Source organism: Jaculus jaculus, chromosome 1 (assembly GCF_020740685.1).
Source record: "Jaculus jaculus isolate mJacJac1 chromosome 1, mJacJac1.mat.Y.cur, whole genome shotgun sequence".
Lineage (NCBI taxonomy): Eukaryota > Metazoa > Chordata > Mammalia > Rodentia > Dipodidae > Jaculus > Jaculus jaculus.
In genome coordinates, this window is record NC_059102.1 from 38,928,649 (window position 1) to 38,944,984 (window position 16,336).

General features: G+C 51.6%; 1 protein-coding gene across 1 annotated transcript in view; it reads left to right on the forward strand.

The window, feature by feature from the left end:
- Slit1 (slit guidance ligand 1) overlaps positions 1 to 16,336 on the forward strand; it is a 189,687-nt gene that overhangs the window by 105,417 nt on the left and 67,934 nt on the right. The window contains exon 5 of the mRNA XM_004669915.2: positions 15,754 to 15,825. Within this exon, the coding sequence (XP_004669972.2) occupies positions 15,754 to 15,825 (72 nt within the window). The remainder of the gene's footprint in view (positions 1 to 15,753; positions 15,826 to 16,336) is intronic.

Genomic DNA, 16,336 nt, shown 5'->3' on the forward strand with positions numbered 1-16,336 from the left:
AACAGACATGCGCTGTGACAGGTGCAGTGACACACAACTAAGGACACCGATTGAACGTGGAGGAGACGGTTGCGGTGGCAGACCCAGTGAGGCAGACGGGAAATGTGCTCCGAGGGGGCCTGGAGAGGCTAGTGGGCTTTCCTGCAGGTGCTGTGGCCCGCCCCAGCATTGCCACAAAGACAGCCTGGACCTGGCTTAGAAACCTTTGTCATTTGCTATAGAGCAGAATCCTTGGACCAACAGCTGTGTGTGCTGGTGTGTGTGGGGGGGTCATGTGAGGGTGGCAGGAAGCCTCACACCCTAACCTTCATCTATTTTTTCCTTGATTTGTTCATTTGAAACAGACTTAACTTGGGGGTGGGAGCGGAGTGTGGGTGTGGGTGTGCACGCATGTGCGTGCACACGTGTGTGGAGGCCAGAGGACAGCCGCAGGCACTGTTCCTTCAGACGTCATGCACAGTCTCTCACTAGGCTGGAGCTCACCAGATAGGCGAGGCTGGCTGGCCAGTGAGTGCCAGGGATCCTTCTGCCTCCACCTCCCCGGCACTTGGCTCACAAGCGCTTGCCACTGTGCCTGGCATTTCCACATGGGTTCTGGGGATTGAACTCATGTCCTCGTGCTTAGCAGTCAACTACTTTACCCACTAAGCTCTCTCTTCAGCCCCAGACTTCATTTTTTTAGAGTAGACTGAGGCTTGCAGTCAAATTATCAACAAGCTACAGAGGGGGTCCCGTTTCCCCACTGCATGTGCAGCCTCTTAGAGCCCCCCCTCTTGCCCACACCCTTCAGAAATACAGCTGCTCCAGGCCATGAGCCTGCATCAACACATCAGTGTCCCCAGAGTCCACATGAGGCTCACTCTTGGTGATAAACAGTCCAGGGATTTGGACAAATGAGCAGTGACATGTGTCCTGCATTATATGCCACACAGAACAGCTTCCAGGCCCTGAAAGCATCTGTCCCACTGCTCATCCTGCTCCTGGCCTCCCTCTGGCACTGTTGGTCTTGTTACCATTGGTAGAGCTGGGATCGTGCGGTATGTGGCCTGTTTGTCCTGGCTTTGTGCTGCTAATACCATGCATTTAACTTTCCCCGTGTCTTTTCATGGCTTGATAGCTCATTTATTTTTAGCTGTGAATAGTATTCCCTTGTCTGGATGTGCCACAGTTGATTCATTCATTCATCCACCAAACGACAGGCAGCCGGTGGCTTCCAAGTTAGGTAGTTATGAATAAAGCAGCTGTAACCATCAGATCCACTGGGACTCACTGGCCAGATAGTCTTGCCTGTTTGGTGTGTGGACAGTGAGAGATTGGTTTTTAAATAATGAAATTTCAGGCCGGGTGTGGTGGTGCACGCCTTTAATCCAAGCACTTGGGAGGAACAGGTGGGAGGATTGCTGTGAGTTTGAGGCCACCCTGAGACTACATAGTGAATTCCAGGTCAGCCTGAGCTAGAGTGAGACCCTACCTCAAAAAATAAAAAAAAGATTTAAAATACCCAAAATTAAATTTCATACTTCCCTTCCCAAATGCCGGTTTTGACTTTTTGCATTGAATATTTTCTTGAGTCCCACCCTTTTACTAGACATGGAGTGAGCAGATGTGGCCCTTGATCTGAAAGTTCTAATGGTCTAATGGAGGAGATGAATATTATTCAAATAATATATCAATAATTCATTGATAAAACTATGGTGAGAGCTAGGAGGGAAAAGGCTGAGTACAGGTGTGAAGTGGCTGGGAAAGACAGTTTTTAAAATAAAATATTAGTCCCGTGTGAGAAAGCCCTCATAGACCCATTCAAAGGTATGTCTCATTACCATCCTAGTTAGAAATTGTTTTTGAGTTAGGTTTTCATGTGGTTCAGGCTGGTCTTGAACTCACTATGTAGCAGAGAATGATCTTGAACTTTTGATCCTTCCGTCTCCACTTTCTGGGATGGAGTGCTGGGATTACAAGCATAGGACACTACGCCTAGCCTCGGTTGTTTCTTTTTCTAAAAAATTATTTACTTATGAGAGAGAGAGAATGGGCACACCAGGGCCTCCAGCCACTGCGAACAAATTCCAGACACATGAGTCACCTTGTGCATCTGGCTTTACGTGAGTCCTGAGGACTTGAACCAGAGTCCTCTGGCTTTGTAGGCAAGTGTCTTAACTGCTAAACCATCTCTCCAAACCCCCTTAGTTGTTTCTTAATCCAATTAAGTTGATGATGGAAATTAATGATCTCAAGGAAGTCAGGGGACTTCTGGGCTCAGGTTTCTCAAAGTTTGCCATCATTTGCACAAATCAGAGAAGACTGGGGGCAGGATCCTTAATGTCACTCATTCTGCTGGAGGTTGTGAGGTGGTGGCCTGTGAGGGTGGGCAGGATGGGCCGGATTGTGAGAAGCCAGTGGCTGATGGTCTTGGATCATCCTGCACCCTACCTACCATGGCCAGGTAACACAGTCTAAATGTGGCTGTGTGTCTATAACCAGCTTAAAAATTTTATTTTTATTTATTTATGAGAGAGAGATAATGGACACACCAGGTCCTCTAGCCACTGCAAATGAACTCCACACTCATGTGTCACCATGTGCATCTGGCTTACGTGGGTTCTGGGGAATTGAACCTGGGTCCTTAGGCTTCACAGGCAAGTGCCTTAACTGCCGAGACATCTCTGTAGCCCTATAACCAGCTTTCTGCCCCTCACCTCAGGAGTCCATAGTTTCCCTTTTTATCTTTCAGACTCAAGGGTTTGGAAGGAGTGGCAGGTTCAGGGCAGCAAGAAGTCCCATACGATGCTCACCCCCCACAGGGATTAACATCCTGCCCTTTCATAGTGTGGCTGTGCAGGCAAGCATATGAGTCTTACATGGGCTTTGATAAGGTTATATCTAAATTGTATTATGTAATTGCCTGAGTTATAGAACAAAGGGTCCTAAACATAATCTAACCTTGAGCTGATGACTTGGTATCAATATTATGACACTTTATCATCAGAGTAGGTTTTTTTTTTTTCTTGGTTTGTATCTCCTCCCTCCAAGCTCATCTGTCTCTGCCAACGTGTGTACTTTAAGAGGCTTCCCATCTACCCACATACCATTTTGATGATTCTAGTGTGCTGAACCAGTGTAGCAGAGTGGGTTAGCTTGTGGGTTCTGCAGCCACACAGTATGGGAAAGTCACTACGCCTTAGTTACATTATCTGGGAACCATCAGGCATGGTAAGAACACCTTTTCAAAAATAGACTTTAGGGTTGCTCAGTGGTTAAAGCCTGCTGGCCCAGGTTCAGTTCCCCAGAACCCACATAAAACCAGATGTACAAAGTGCCACATGCATCTGGAGTTTGTTTGTAGTGGCAAGAGGCCCTGGTGTATCTATTCTCTCTCTCTCTCTCACACACACACACACACACACACACACACACAAGTAAAAATATTTATGGGTTTGGGAGATGACTCAGTTGTTAAAGGTACTTCCTTCCAAAGTCTTGTGGTCTTGGTTTAATTCCCTGGTGCCCATCTAAAGCCACATGTACAAAATGATACATGAGTCTGGAGTTCAGTTGCAGTGGCAAAAGGCCCTAGAACTCCTAGGCACTTTCCCTCCCCTTCTCTCTTTCTTGCAAATAAATAAATAAAAATATTTAAATAAATAAATAGAAGTATTAAAAATATAGACTTTAAGCTGGGTGTGGTGGCACATGCCTTTAATCATAGCACTCTAGGGGCAGGGGTAGGAGGATCATTGTGAGTTCAAGGCCAGCCTTGCCACAGAATGAATTCTAGGTCAGCCTTGCCTAGAGTGAGACCCTAACTCAAAAAGAAACAAAAGGACTTGAAGCAGTGTCATGGCACACATCTATAAAGCCAGTGCTCAGGAGGTTAAGGCAAGAGGATCATGAGTTTGAAGTCAGCCTGAACTGCATAGGGAGACCGTGTTTCAAAACAAAATGAAAAATTGAAACTGAAACAAACACCCAAATTAATTAATTAACTTATTAAAATATAAAATATAGATGTTAAATCTGGATGTGTAGCTCATTGGCAAATTGCTTACCTAACATGCACAAGACCCAGGATTTGATATCCAAACTACAAAAATAAAGTAAAAAATAGTCTTTTTAAAAATAGTTTAAGCTTCCAAAAAAAATTAGGGAAAAATGGAGCTGAAGAGATGGCTTAGCAGTTAAAGTACATGCCTGTGAAGCCTAAGGATCCAGGTTCGATTCTCCAGGTCCCATGTAAACCAGATGCATAAGGTGGTGCATGTGTCTGGAGTTCATTTGCAGCAACTTTTGGCCCTGATGCACCCATTCTCTCTCTCTCCCTTTCCCTAATAAATAAATGAATAAAATAAATCTTTTTTTTTAAATTAGGGGAAAAGTGTAGTCTCTCCTATCCTCCCAGAATCCTTCCCCTACATCCTCACTATTAATACCCCACAGAAAGTGAGAGAATTTGCATCATATACATCCCTTCATAAAGTTGTCTCAAGGAAGAAATGAGCTGATAGCTCTAAAACATACACTGTACCTCGCACAGTGCCAGACATGTAAGTGCTTAGCCATGTCCTTGCCATCATCACCAACAGTAACAACCATGTTACTTGAGAGTCGGTGACAGTCGTTAAGGTCCTCAGGGTTTGGACCTAGGGATGCCCAGGTACCATCTCAGCTGGCTGTCTGGTCAGGAACTAAAATATGGAGAGAAGGTCCAAGATCAACCGCACCTCTAGAGGTAGCTGAGCACCTGCCGGCCCTGACTGAGTCTGAGGCCAGAGCACCGAGGCTCACAGTGTACTCTCCCCAACCGTCCACGAATGGTGTGAGCTGAAATCCCTGTGGGTTTGGGAAAAAGAAAAGAGGCCAACTAGACAAGGTCTGGACCAGACAAGGAAGGCTGAGGATGGGCGAGAGCCAAGGTATGTCTAACCCTGAGCGGAGGAAGAGCTAGGGAGGAAATTCAGGACCGTGGACAGCTCCAAGCACTTTCTGCAGATCCCTGGAGCTGCTGGGGAGCCTTTGCCTGTGGCTGGCAGGCTCTGTGTTTTGGTCACGTGAGAGTGGGAAGGATATTCCCGCTGGGCATCCCTTTGTGTCCAGCGGAGGAGACACGGGGCTGTAGGTGGCAGGTGAGGCTGACCTCTTGCCACCCCAATCCTGCTTGCCTTCTGAGATGCTTCAGAAGCCAAGACTCCGGCAGGGTCTGGGACTGTTTTATGGGATGAAGGGACAATTTGGACAATGGGACTTGGTCTCTGGTAGAAAAAAAATGAGTCCGTTTCTCCCTCTGGGGGCCAAGGAAAAAGGGAATAGAAATTCTAGGGGCTCAACAGTGCTCTATTGCCCTTCCTTTCATGACATCTGTCCTGGCATTGGATGCCCTGCCATACTGGGCAAAGTCCCAATCTCTACTCAGGGAAGCTCAGATTGGCAGCTGTTGCACCTTGGCCCCTGCCTTGTGCAGAGCCTCCTGCCCTGGCACAGCCCATGTTTTCCTTGCTGAGCCTGTTCGCTCCTTTCCCTGGTTACTTCCCACCATAAACCACACTAACTCCTGATCCCTCGTCCCAGGCCCCCCCTAGAATCGATCCCTCGTAGCCGAGATGGGCTGAGCTGGGAAGACACAATGGAGGGGTCCTGCGTGCTACTAAGCGCACACGTTTCTGTAGCTATGCCAACCCTCGCCCTGCTCAGCTCACCCAGCAGGGCAGTGTGTGAGCTGGGTGGGGTCGACCATCTGCAGAATGGCTTCTGTGCTCTGGTGCCAGGCTTGGGAGTGTGTACATAATTGCCCCGTGAAAGCATGGCTGCGTCAGAAGCACGCCATCCACCAAATGTCATTTTGCTAAAAGCCAATTTGCCAAAAGGCAATTCACAGAACAATCAATTTGTCAAGTGACCAATTCATCAAATTGACTTACTTCTTTGACGATCAGGTGGGAGTCTCCTGGTTCGCATGCTGCCTTTATTGCAGCATTTGAAGGACTGCTCCATTTGTCTCTGCCCCCGCTCTCGGTGGCTGGACTAAAGTGAGCCTCCTGCTGCAGCTGTGGGGATCCAGAGAGGGAAACCAGCCACTCTTAGCAGGCTGCATCACAGAACATGGGAATGGCCCAGCGGAAGACAGAGGGTTAAAGCAAACACAGAGAGGCGACCATCAATCCTTGATTGGCTGACCTGGTACTTGGCTTTGGGGAGATGACTCAGAAGAGATGTGATCCATGTCCTTAGACCTCCACTTGGAGTGCTGGTGAGGGTCTTCCTTTTCTCCCACCATGGCCCCTCCTTATGGAGACTTGGAGAGGCTGCCATGCTTGGCCTTAGAATCAGGAAAGCCCCACTATGTCCAGGGTTTTTGTCCACAGACTTGGTAAACTCTTTGTTGTTGTTGTTGTTTTGGTTTTTCGAGGTAGGGTCTCACTCTAGCCCAAGTCTGACCTGGAATTCACTATGTAGTCTCAGGGTGGCCTCGAACTCATGGCAATCCTTTCTACCTCTGCCTCCCAAGTACTGGGATTATAGGTGTGTGCCATCACACCCGCCTTTTAGACTTGGTAAACCCTCACCTTCTCAGTCCCCACTTCCCCTCAGCTGTGAGAAGTTCAGGGCCAATTCAGGACAGCTATTTGGTAAGATACATTCCCTCATTTGATAGTTTTACTTAAAAAAAAAAAACTTTTCCTCTGCTGATATCTTACTTTATAACAAAAATTGGCAACCACTTCCATTGCTCCCTGAAACAAGGCAGAACAGGTGCACAGGCCTCTGCTAGCTAGTCACATCTCCCATCTCCCCATTCCCACCCTTTGTTTCCTTTGGGTCTTCATCCAGTACCACATTCTTTCTCACCCACTGTAACCCAGAAGTCATGTCCCCGGAACCAGCCCAGTGCCCATTCTTCAGGGATCCATGAAGCCTGGCTGTGGATGATAGCATCAGAGACCGAGGGAAGTACAGCATCTTCATGCCAGGGCTGACACTCCTGCCCCACTTCATCCTGTGTGTGCTTACATGGGCAGTTGCCCTAGTCCCTTGTGGCTTTGGGACGGGGACTCTTCAGCCTGGGAATAGCCTCACAGCTTAAAATTGTGAGTCAGGCATTTCCCTATATGTTGCCTTGGAAAATTTCCTCCTTACCTATCTCTCAGGAGGTGGGGTGGACTTGGAGGAGGACAGTACTGGCTCTGGCTCTGTTGAAACCTTCCAAGTAGGCTGGAGAGATGGCTTAGTGGTTAAAGTGCTTGCTGGCAAAACCAAAGGATCTGAGTTCAGTTCCCCAGTACCTATGTAAAGCCACAGGATGGCACGTGCATCTGGAGTTTGTTTGCACTGGCTAAAGGCCCTGGCATGTCCATTCTCTGTCTCTCTCTGTCTCTGTCTATCTCTGTGTGTGTGTGTGTGTGTGTGTGTGTGTGTCTCTCCCTCCCTCCCTTTCTCTCTCCCTTCTCAAATAAATAAAAATATTTTTAAAGGCCTGCAAAATGCCAGTGCTTCCCTTGTTGCTTTAAAGATTTTGCTGAGTGTAACAGGTGTACAAATAAATGCACCACCCATTAGTGGAGAACTCAGCCAGCTTCCACATATTGAATACAGTCATGGAACCAGCCCCAGATCAGTGAGAAAATCCATGGGTCAGCTTTGCATGCTGTGGTCATTATATAAGCGGCACATATGACATTTAATCCTCTTGACCCCACAGGTAGGACACCTGATTAACTCTGCTTCATACAGCCTGTCAAATTCAGACAAGTTAAGTCACTTGCCCACGGTCATGTGGTGACCATGGTGTGCTTGGAGCCAAGTCCAGTGTGGTCTGCCTAAAGCTCGTGTTCCTTCCTCTGACTCTTCCTCCCGCACCACCTCACCCACCCCCACACTGTGTCTGGGGCACTCCTTGGGGCTGTGGTCCTAAGCACGTGTTGTGGGTGTTCTGGACACAGCTTATCTCTGTACAGGACCGACCGGACACTTGGGGCTTCTCAGGCACTTGGTGGTGAAGAAAGCAGCTCCCCACTGTCTTCATCCACTCTTACCACCTGATTCCAGACTTGGGCCTGCCACTTATCTGTCAGCTGAAGTAAAAGGCAGAGCAGTTCTGTGTCCTACACGTCCCTGAGCTAAGTAGGACTTCAGCCTTAGAGACGCCTTCCCTCGGCCGAGCTAGTTAGCATCAAAAATGGTTGCTTTGCCGAGGGATGTCCCTCTTGTGGGGGTAGATGTCATAGTTGCCTAGCAAACAAGCCAGTTCAAGGCAGTGCTATCAGGTTGGCTGACAGGGCAACCAGCCCGGCTGCTCAATGACTTCTCAGTGCCTCTTCGGCAACATTAACTGTCCAGTTTCTGTGTGCGAGGGCTCTCTGCAGGACAGCTGGTGATCTTGTGGTTGGCAAGAGGGAGGCATCTGCCGTTGCCAGTGCCCAGTGTTTACTGGGTACTCAGGAAGCAGTAGGAGACCAGGAGTGAAGTTCGAACCCACTACCCACTACTCCAAAATGCTGGCCTCCAAGCCACCCACAGGAGCTTGGGCATTGGGAATTCCCTATGACAATGTCCAGTGTTCAGCAGGTTTTGTTTCCTTTAATTTCTAAGACCTCACACAGCATGTTTGCATATTAATTTTTCTATACTTTTATCTGGGTAAGGGACAGGGGTGTTTTGTGGCACAGAGCTGGACTACTCAGCAGTTAGTAGTGGTCATTTGAAGCTTTCCCAACAAGATAGTTGTCACTGTCCCTGGCCAGTGTCCTCTTACAAAGCTTATGCTACACATGGGAAAACTGTGGACAAAGCAAGCAGCCAGTTGGCTCCCTTGCAGACTATTTCCTGCTTTTACGGAGGCCTCCTCTGGGGGGTCCCCAGACACTTGTCCCGGCTGGCCCGACACTATGGGCAGGGAGCAGAGGGAAGGGTCAGGAGAGCGTGCAGGGTCAGCAAGGGGCTCGCAGCTCAGGAAATGTGTGGCACCAGCTCTAGTCTATTCTAGGTTCATTGAGGTCAGTGTGAGATCAAAGGAACTGGCCCATGGCCGTGAATCCAGATCCCCTTTGGTCCACCAGAGTGTCCTCCTGACACTGTTTGCTGGTCCCCTTCACACCCTCACCTTGTCTTGCCAAAACCTAGTGTCTAGAGGAACATGCCGCAAATGCTTTTACACCAGGAGGATTGGTGCCTGCCACCTTGTGCTCTGCATCTCCCAGGACCACGGAGAATTACTGGTGGGTGTAGTCTTGGACTCAACATCAAGGTTTAGAGTCCAAGATAACATCATCCAACCTTGAAGGTGAATTAGACCTTGTCCCTGACCTGGAGAGAGGTACACACATTCAGTATTCACCCCCCCACACACCCCACCACAAGGTAGATCCAGGGCATATCAGTGTTGTCCCGTTGGCTAGGGAAATCAGGGAGGAATGGACAGTTGCAGAAATAATTCTCCTCCCAGGTGTGTGGAGGAAGATCTAAGGGCTTATGGGACATGCAGGAGCAAGGGAGGGATGGCCAGCTGGGTCTCAGAGGAGGATGACCCCCAGCCTCCCACTCACTGGCCTCACACTCCTGTTAGGTTGTCTTGCAGTGGACACAGCACAGAGTGACCCTTGGTGCCTTGGCCTCTCCTGGGCAGGGAGCTGGTGCTGTGACTCCCCACTGCCTGGTCCAAGGCACTTTGATGCTGCGAGCATAGGAGCTGGTTCAGCCTTGAGCGCTCAGCCCTCCCCTCCACATGCCCTTGGCTAGCCTTTGAGCAGCCTCAGCCTGTCTTGTCTGCTCCCCATTCCAGCGGCAATTCGGGGGAGTGCCTGGGAGGCACATGGTGTGGCTGCTCACACCCACAGTCAGCACTTCCTGTTCTCACGCACAGCCCCATGGCCCAGTGAGAAGCCCGTAGCTGCTTTTTCCTTTCTACTTACTAGGGGTGAGGTCCCAGTTCCCCTCATTCTGCTCCCAAGTGTAGGTGTGAGACCCCTGTGTGTTGCTGTGTAATGATGACCAGGTACTGAGGTTCTGCAACCTGGTTCGCTGCTGCCCTAGCTGAGGACATTAAAACATTTAATACTTCTCTTCTGGATACAGCATGCCAACTTTAATGTGCTTGAGTCAGCTGAGGACCTTCCTAAATCAGAGTTTACCAGTCTAACCAATTCCCATAGCCCTGGCATTAATGGTCCAGGCGCTGGGGCTGGCCTGCTAAGCCAGTGATCTGTGTCTCGGAGGTCAGTCCTTTCCTAGGAACAATGAGACACTGCCCCACGCAGGGCCCCAGCCATCCCAGGCAGGCTGAGTGGGTGGCTCGGGCTCTGGGAGGGGACATTGTCACTGGCACTGGGAAGCTATTGCCAGGCTTTCTGGGGTTGGCAGCAGGTTCATGCAAAGCTGTCTGGAGCCCCAGTACCTTCTTGCTTCTCTCATAAAGCCCTGAGCTCCAAAGACGATGACCAAAAGCTGAGCAAATGCAGCCCTGGCCGATAGACCCCTCTGCTCGGCACATGAGAGTGACTCCCACTTTCTGAACAGAGGGTAGAGCCCTTAGAGTTCAACACTTGCACACATGAAATTGCGACCCGCTTACTTGGCCCCAGGCCCAGGTCCACAATCAAATAGGCTCCTGACTAAGAAGCCCCCCACTCCAGAGTGACCCTGGAATTCTGGGCCCTGCAGAGCCTCTGTGTGGTTCAGAGGGCCACAGAGCAAATATCCTGAAGTGGGATAGCTGAGCAATGTTGGGACCCAGAGCCCAGGCTAGCCTTGGCTGGAGCCCAATGCCCTGCCCCATCTGACCCCCACTGGTCCTCTCAGAGGTGGTCTTCCCGCAGAGGCTGGTCAGGTCAGAGCGTGAAGGGGGATTAGTAGCCAGAACACGGGGTCCTGACCTCAGCTCCCCAGCCTGGTGGAGTGTGTGTGTGAGAAGGAATCTGGAGCAGGTGCCTGAGCACAGTCAGGAAGGAGCCTGGCTGTCACTTGTCTTCATGGCCATGAGATGCTCCCACACCCAGCAGGGTCTGCTGTGGATAGAAGCTTGCCTCCTCAGATAAGACCTTGGGCTCTGGTGGGTGGGGTGCAGGCTAGGCTGGGAGAGTTTTGGCTATGAGAGCTTTACCACACCTCCTCGATAGTTGCCCAAACAACTTGTCGAGCTATCTATGGGTAATGGATGTTCAATGGCCCCTTGGGATGTGGGGATATGGGAAGGGACCAAACTGAGACATTGGCCTCTCTCCCTTCTAGGGCTTTCCCATGGGGTGTTGAGCCTGTTCAGGCAGAGCAGATACAAGGGACCCCTGTGTACAAGGAACACAGAGACCCCTGCCTGCCCCAGACCCCAGCCTTTCCCTCAGCTGCCACCTGTCCTGACCTCTTGCTCTGGCCAGGATACACCAGGTACTGAGTTCCTGCGTGCAGAGACCGCAGGGTGCAGTGGGAGCAGAGCTTGCCAGCCCTTGGGAGATGATGGTATGGAAGGATGGTAGTAAATATCAGGGTGCTACTACACTCGATACACCTGCTATTTCATTACAATTTTAATCGGTGCTCAGAAGGAAAAGCAGAGAGCTATTCTCCTCACTGCTTGAGGGTCTAAGAAAGCTCCCGTGGGGAACAGGGCACTGTGTGTGTGGGAGAAACAGGAGGCTTAGGGCTGGGGAAAGGTGCAGATTGTGCTTTGGGATTTCCACGCAGACCACGTGTAACTGGCAACGAGCAATCTTATTTCTAAGAGGCTTGGCAAAAATGGAGACAAATGTTGGCGAGGCAGAAAGTCAAGTGCAGGGAAAGGTGACAGGGTCCGAGTCCAGGAAAGGTTTCTGGAGCCCTCTAGTGGATGTGTTGGAAACCACCGCGACACCTCGGAAAAGGAAAGGACGCCGGGTTCACGTTGTGAATTTTGCTAAATGGACATAGGGCTCGAAGGTTAAACACATGTGCTCACATGATCTTCTACCAGCTCTTGTGTGGTGGACACTTGATGCCCATTTTATAAAATTATCTGGGTTCCCAGACCCGTGGCTGGTACACAGCAGAAACAGGAATTGAACCTGAAAATCTTTCTTGCTGCGAGATCAGGCTTTTTTTGTTTCCTGCCAAGTACTCACATTTTCTTAAGAATGCCAAGGCTGGCCTGCTTAGGCCGGCTTGAACACTTCCTCTCCTGGCCTTGCAAATTGCTTCTTTTGGTCACTGAAACGAGGAGAGGGGGTTCCTGTCCTGGGCTGGCCGGCGGAGGCTGACCTGAACTTCTCAAGCGGAGTCCCACTTAGTTCCCGGTGAGAGTCCTGACAGAATCGCTTTCCTGAACTGCACTTGACCACCGTGCTGCGATAAGAAAGGCACCGGAAGCCCGTTGCTTGTAAGGAGCTGGTGTGACTGCGGAGGCCTCACTGTCATTTTTCATCAAGACCTCGGGGGAGGGGGGAACCCTTATCTCAACGAAGTACCCAAGGAGCCGCGCTCCCCACAGACTGTGCCTAGCTCAGAGGTGCTGCTCCCTGGCTTTGGGGAGCGCAGTGCTCCAGCTCTGCCCCGGCCCGCAGGCCTGTGGATCACGTGGTGCGGGGTGCTGAGCATCTCCATTGATTTTTCTTCCCTTGGCCTGTTCCTCCCTCCTGCCCCTGTTGTTTTCTCAATCCTGACAAGCCACCCTCAAGCCTGCATGGAACAGGGTTTGTCCTCGCTCGATAGGCTGATCAATACAAATAAAGAAACCGTCCTTGCAGGGCTGTGGGGAGGATTAAATGGGCATGGTGGATGGATGCGAGGAGTGGCTCAGAGTTTCCTCCCAGGCTTGGCCTGAGGGCCAGCTGCTGCTGGGGCCAAGGTGAGGCTGTCCCCAGGGTGCGTCACCCCCCTGCCCTGTCTTTCCCTTGTGACGGTTCTTGTCGCCTCCCTGCTGGTAGAAGATGGCGGTGACTTGCTGGTCTCCCTACCCCACGCCCACGATGCTTCTGCCAGCAGCTGTCCCTCATCTCTGGGACAGCAAGTACTCTTAAAGAGCCAAGGCACGTATTTGGTGTGTGTCTGAGACCAGTCAAGCTGCTATAACAGAACACCACAGGCTGGATGGCTTATAAACAACAGAGCTTCATTTCTCACAGGTCTGGGTGGGGTGGGAAGCCCAGTGTAGTCAAAGAAGCTTTGGTGTGTGAGGCAGACCTGCTTTCTGATTTGCAGATGGAATCTTCTGGCTGTGTCCTTCCTCAGTGACGGGGCAGGCAGCTCTCCGAGGCTTCTTTCTATAGACAGACATCAATCCCATTCCTGAAGGCTTGCCAGCGGCCTAGTTCCCTCCCGAAGGCCCCTCCCCCTAGCATTGGTGACTTGGGCATAAGAATTAGGAGGGGGGTGGTAGCTGGGCATGGTGGCACACACCTTTAATCCCAGCACTGCGGGAGGCAGAGGTAGGAGGATCCCTGTGAGTTCAAGGCCAGCCTGGAACTACAGTGTGAGTTCCAGGTCAGCCTGGGCTAGAGGGACACCCTATCTTGAAAATACCAAAAAAATAAAAAATAAAAACAAAAGCATTACAGGGCTGGAGGATTGCTTAGTGGTTAAGGCATTTGCCTGCAAAGTCAAAGAATCCAGGTTCGATTCTCCAGGACACATGTTAGCCAGATGCACAAGGGGATGCACGCATTTGGAGTTCACTTGCAGTGTGGCTGGATGCCCTGGAGCACCCATTCTCCCTCTCTCTTTCCCTCTTTCTAAATAAAATAATTTTTTTTTAAAGAATCAGGAGGTGAGGTGCAGGTCATAGCATGTGTCTTTGAGTCACTGCATGTGGGGGACCCGCATTGGTAGCGGTTTAGAGATCACTTGGTCCAGCCCTTGTGTTTCACCCGAGGAAGCTGAAGGGGAACGGCACGACTGAGCCTCTATCAGTCCAGCCTCAGAGCCTCTCTCCCCCTCTCAAAGGTTCTCGGGGTTCCTTGCTGTGCACGGGCACTCCCCCAGGAGCACCGCTGAACTGGGTACAGATGGTTGTATAAGCATTTGCCTCCAAAGAACCAGGAACACTTGTGGGCCGGGTTGACGTATTAGCTGGGGTTTGGCCTGGAGACCTCCCTGCAGTTGCAGGGGTGAAGCTGGCCAGGGGCTGCCCTGTCCACAGGCCTGGCTGGGCACAGTATGCTTCCCCTGGACTCACGCACATGGCCAGTGAGCTGGGTTGGCGTGTGGGCAGAGGCCCCTGAGCCTTTCTACGTGAACCTCTCCAGAGAAGTGCTCGTGGGAGCTCATACCTTGGTACTGACTTCTCCCGGGAAAGGAGTGTCCAGGACAGAGCAAGGTTGGGAGTTGGAGGAAGTGTCTGGTCCATCTGCATTCCGTTCTTTGGAAGTGAATTACTAAGCCTTGTCTCAATCAAAGTGAGGGCTGGAGGCAGCTGACTTGCAGCCGCACCACCAGGAGGTGGGAGAGCCGGGCTCAAGGCTGCCTCGCTGACTCAGGGCCTTGTGCACACCGACTGATGCTTCTGGTTCATTGTGTTGTCAGAAGAAGCCAGATGGCCATGCACAGCTCAGAGTAGCCTGCTGAGGGGGGGCATAGGCCATGTTCTCAGCTGAGGGACGAGGAACCTGGTCCAGAAGGAGGTTTGGAGTCTGCTCTGCTGCCTGGCACTGGGAAGGAACCCTGTCAGGACAGCCAGCCTTCGGTTGTCTGCCCTGAGGACCCGAGAGTGTGTTTGACGCAGGGCCCAGAGCCACCCTGGTCCAGCTTAGCATCTTGAAGCTCAAATCACCCCCTCTGCAAAATGGGTGAGACAACAGTCTCTATCCCCAGACGTTGAGGCCTGAACCTCTGGGTTCAAACTTGGGAGCCACTCTCCACCCCTACCTGGGGTACCTCGAAGATGTTGCTTGACTTTGGACCTCCTTTTCCTCTGCTGGTCATGATATTTGTCTGCAAGAACGGGGTCTGTCATGAGGTGGGCTGGGATGAAGCAAGGGCAGGGCAGGCCTGCGGGAGGCCACACTTGCCTCTGCCACTGTGACCAGGAAGTTAGCCTGGGGAGGCGTCTGTGGGCACACTGGTAAGGCTGTAGGGAGAGCACTGGAGAGCTAAAGGACGGGTGGCATAGGCTCAGGCGGGCTGAGGGGAGTTGGAGGAGCCCGTGTAAGGTGGGCACGGGTCTCCACAACACCTCCTCCTGCTCACCAGAACCTTCAGGAATGGCACGAGGGAGAACCTGCTGAGTCTGCCCTCTGGCTGTGGCACAGGCGGCATGTGGGTCAGCACTCAGCCCCTGGGTCAGTAGGAAGTTGGTTGGGGCCCCTGGGATGCCTCATTCCCACTGGGCCTGGGCTGTCTTGGCGCTTTGCTGCCTGCAGTTCCCCGAGAGCAGGCATTTGCAAAAAGACTCTCAGCCTGGCTGAGAGTTCAAGACTAGGCGGGCCAGACCTGACTAGCCTCCAGGGAGCCATGCCACATCTGGGCTTCACTCCCTCACCAGTGGAACTGAGCGGAAAGCAGGGCGGCGGAGGGCTGTGGAGACGCTCCTTCATTCAGTCCTCCGCAGTGCTCCAGCATGGCTGCGAGGCGCAGCTGACCATATGGGCCTGCCAGGGCTGACCACGGCTGCCTGGGACTGTGCTCCCAGCCACCGGCGGGCTGCAGGGGAGGAGGCTGGGGTCGGGGCTTCCCTCCAGGTCCACCAGTCGCTTTCAGAGAGGCCGGGCACTGGGACACGGTCATTGTGAGGCCTTCCGACCTTACTCTTCACCCTGCTCCTCTTTCTCTTGACGTCTGCCCTCTCTTCCGCTGTTTGTCCCCTAGGGACCTGAGCGAGAATGTCCTCCAGGCCATTCCCAGAAAGGCTTTCCGGGGAGCCACGGACCTCAAAAACCTGTGAGTACAAGGGCCTGGCAGGGTGGCAGGGTGCGTGATTGGGTGGCTCCTGGCGGCACCCTGGCAGGTCTCCCTGAGCCAGACAGTCCAGGCTGCCAAGACGCTGACTTAGATTCTGAGATGACCGAGGTCTATATTTCTCTCAGAACAGTCTGGCCTTGGAGGGAATAGGGAATACCTGGCCTTTCCTTGGGTGTGACTCTGCGTGGCTGCCAAGCATGTGCTCAGCGGGGACCCTCTGGGGAAGGGGTTGAGAAGAGTTCTCCGACCATGGGTCCTCTAGTCCCCTCCTTGTCTTTGGGCTGGGAACTGGGTTGGAGTCTACTTCACACATGCTGTAGCAAGTCAGCTAAGCGCACAGTCCCTCCACGCCTTGTTTTGGAAAATAGGATAACAACATGCACTCCACAAGTTTGTTCTGAGGTTGAGATGAGCTATGGAAATACATACACTTTGTCAGGAGCTATTGAAAAGTAATGGCTTGTTAGTATTCAAATGTATTCTGGTCCCG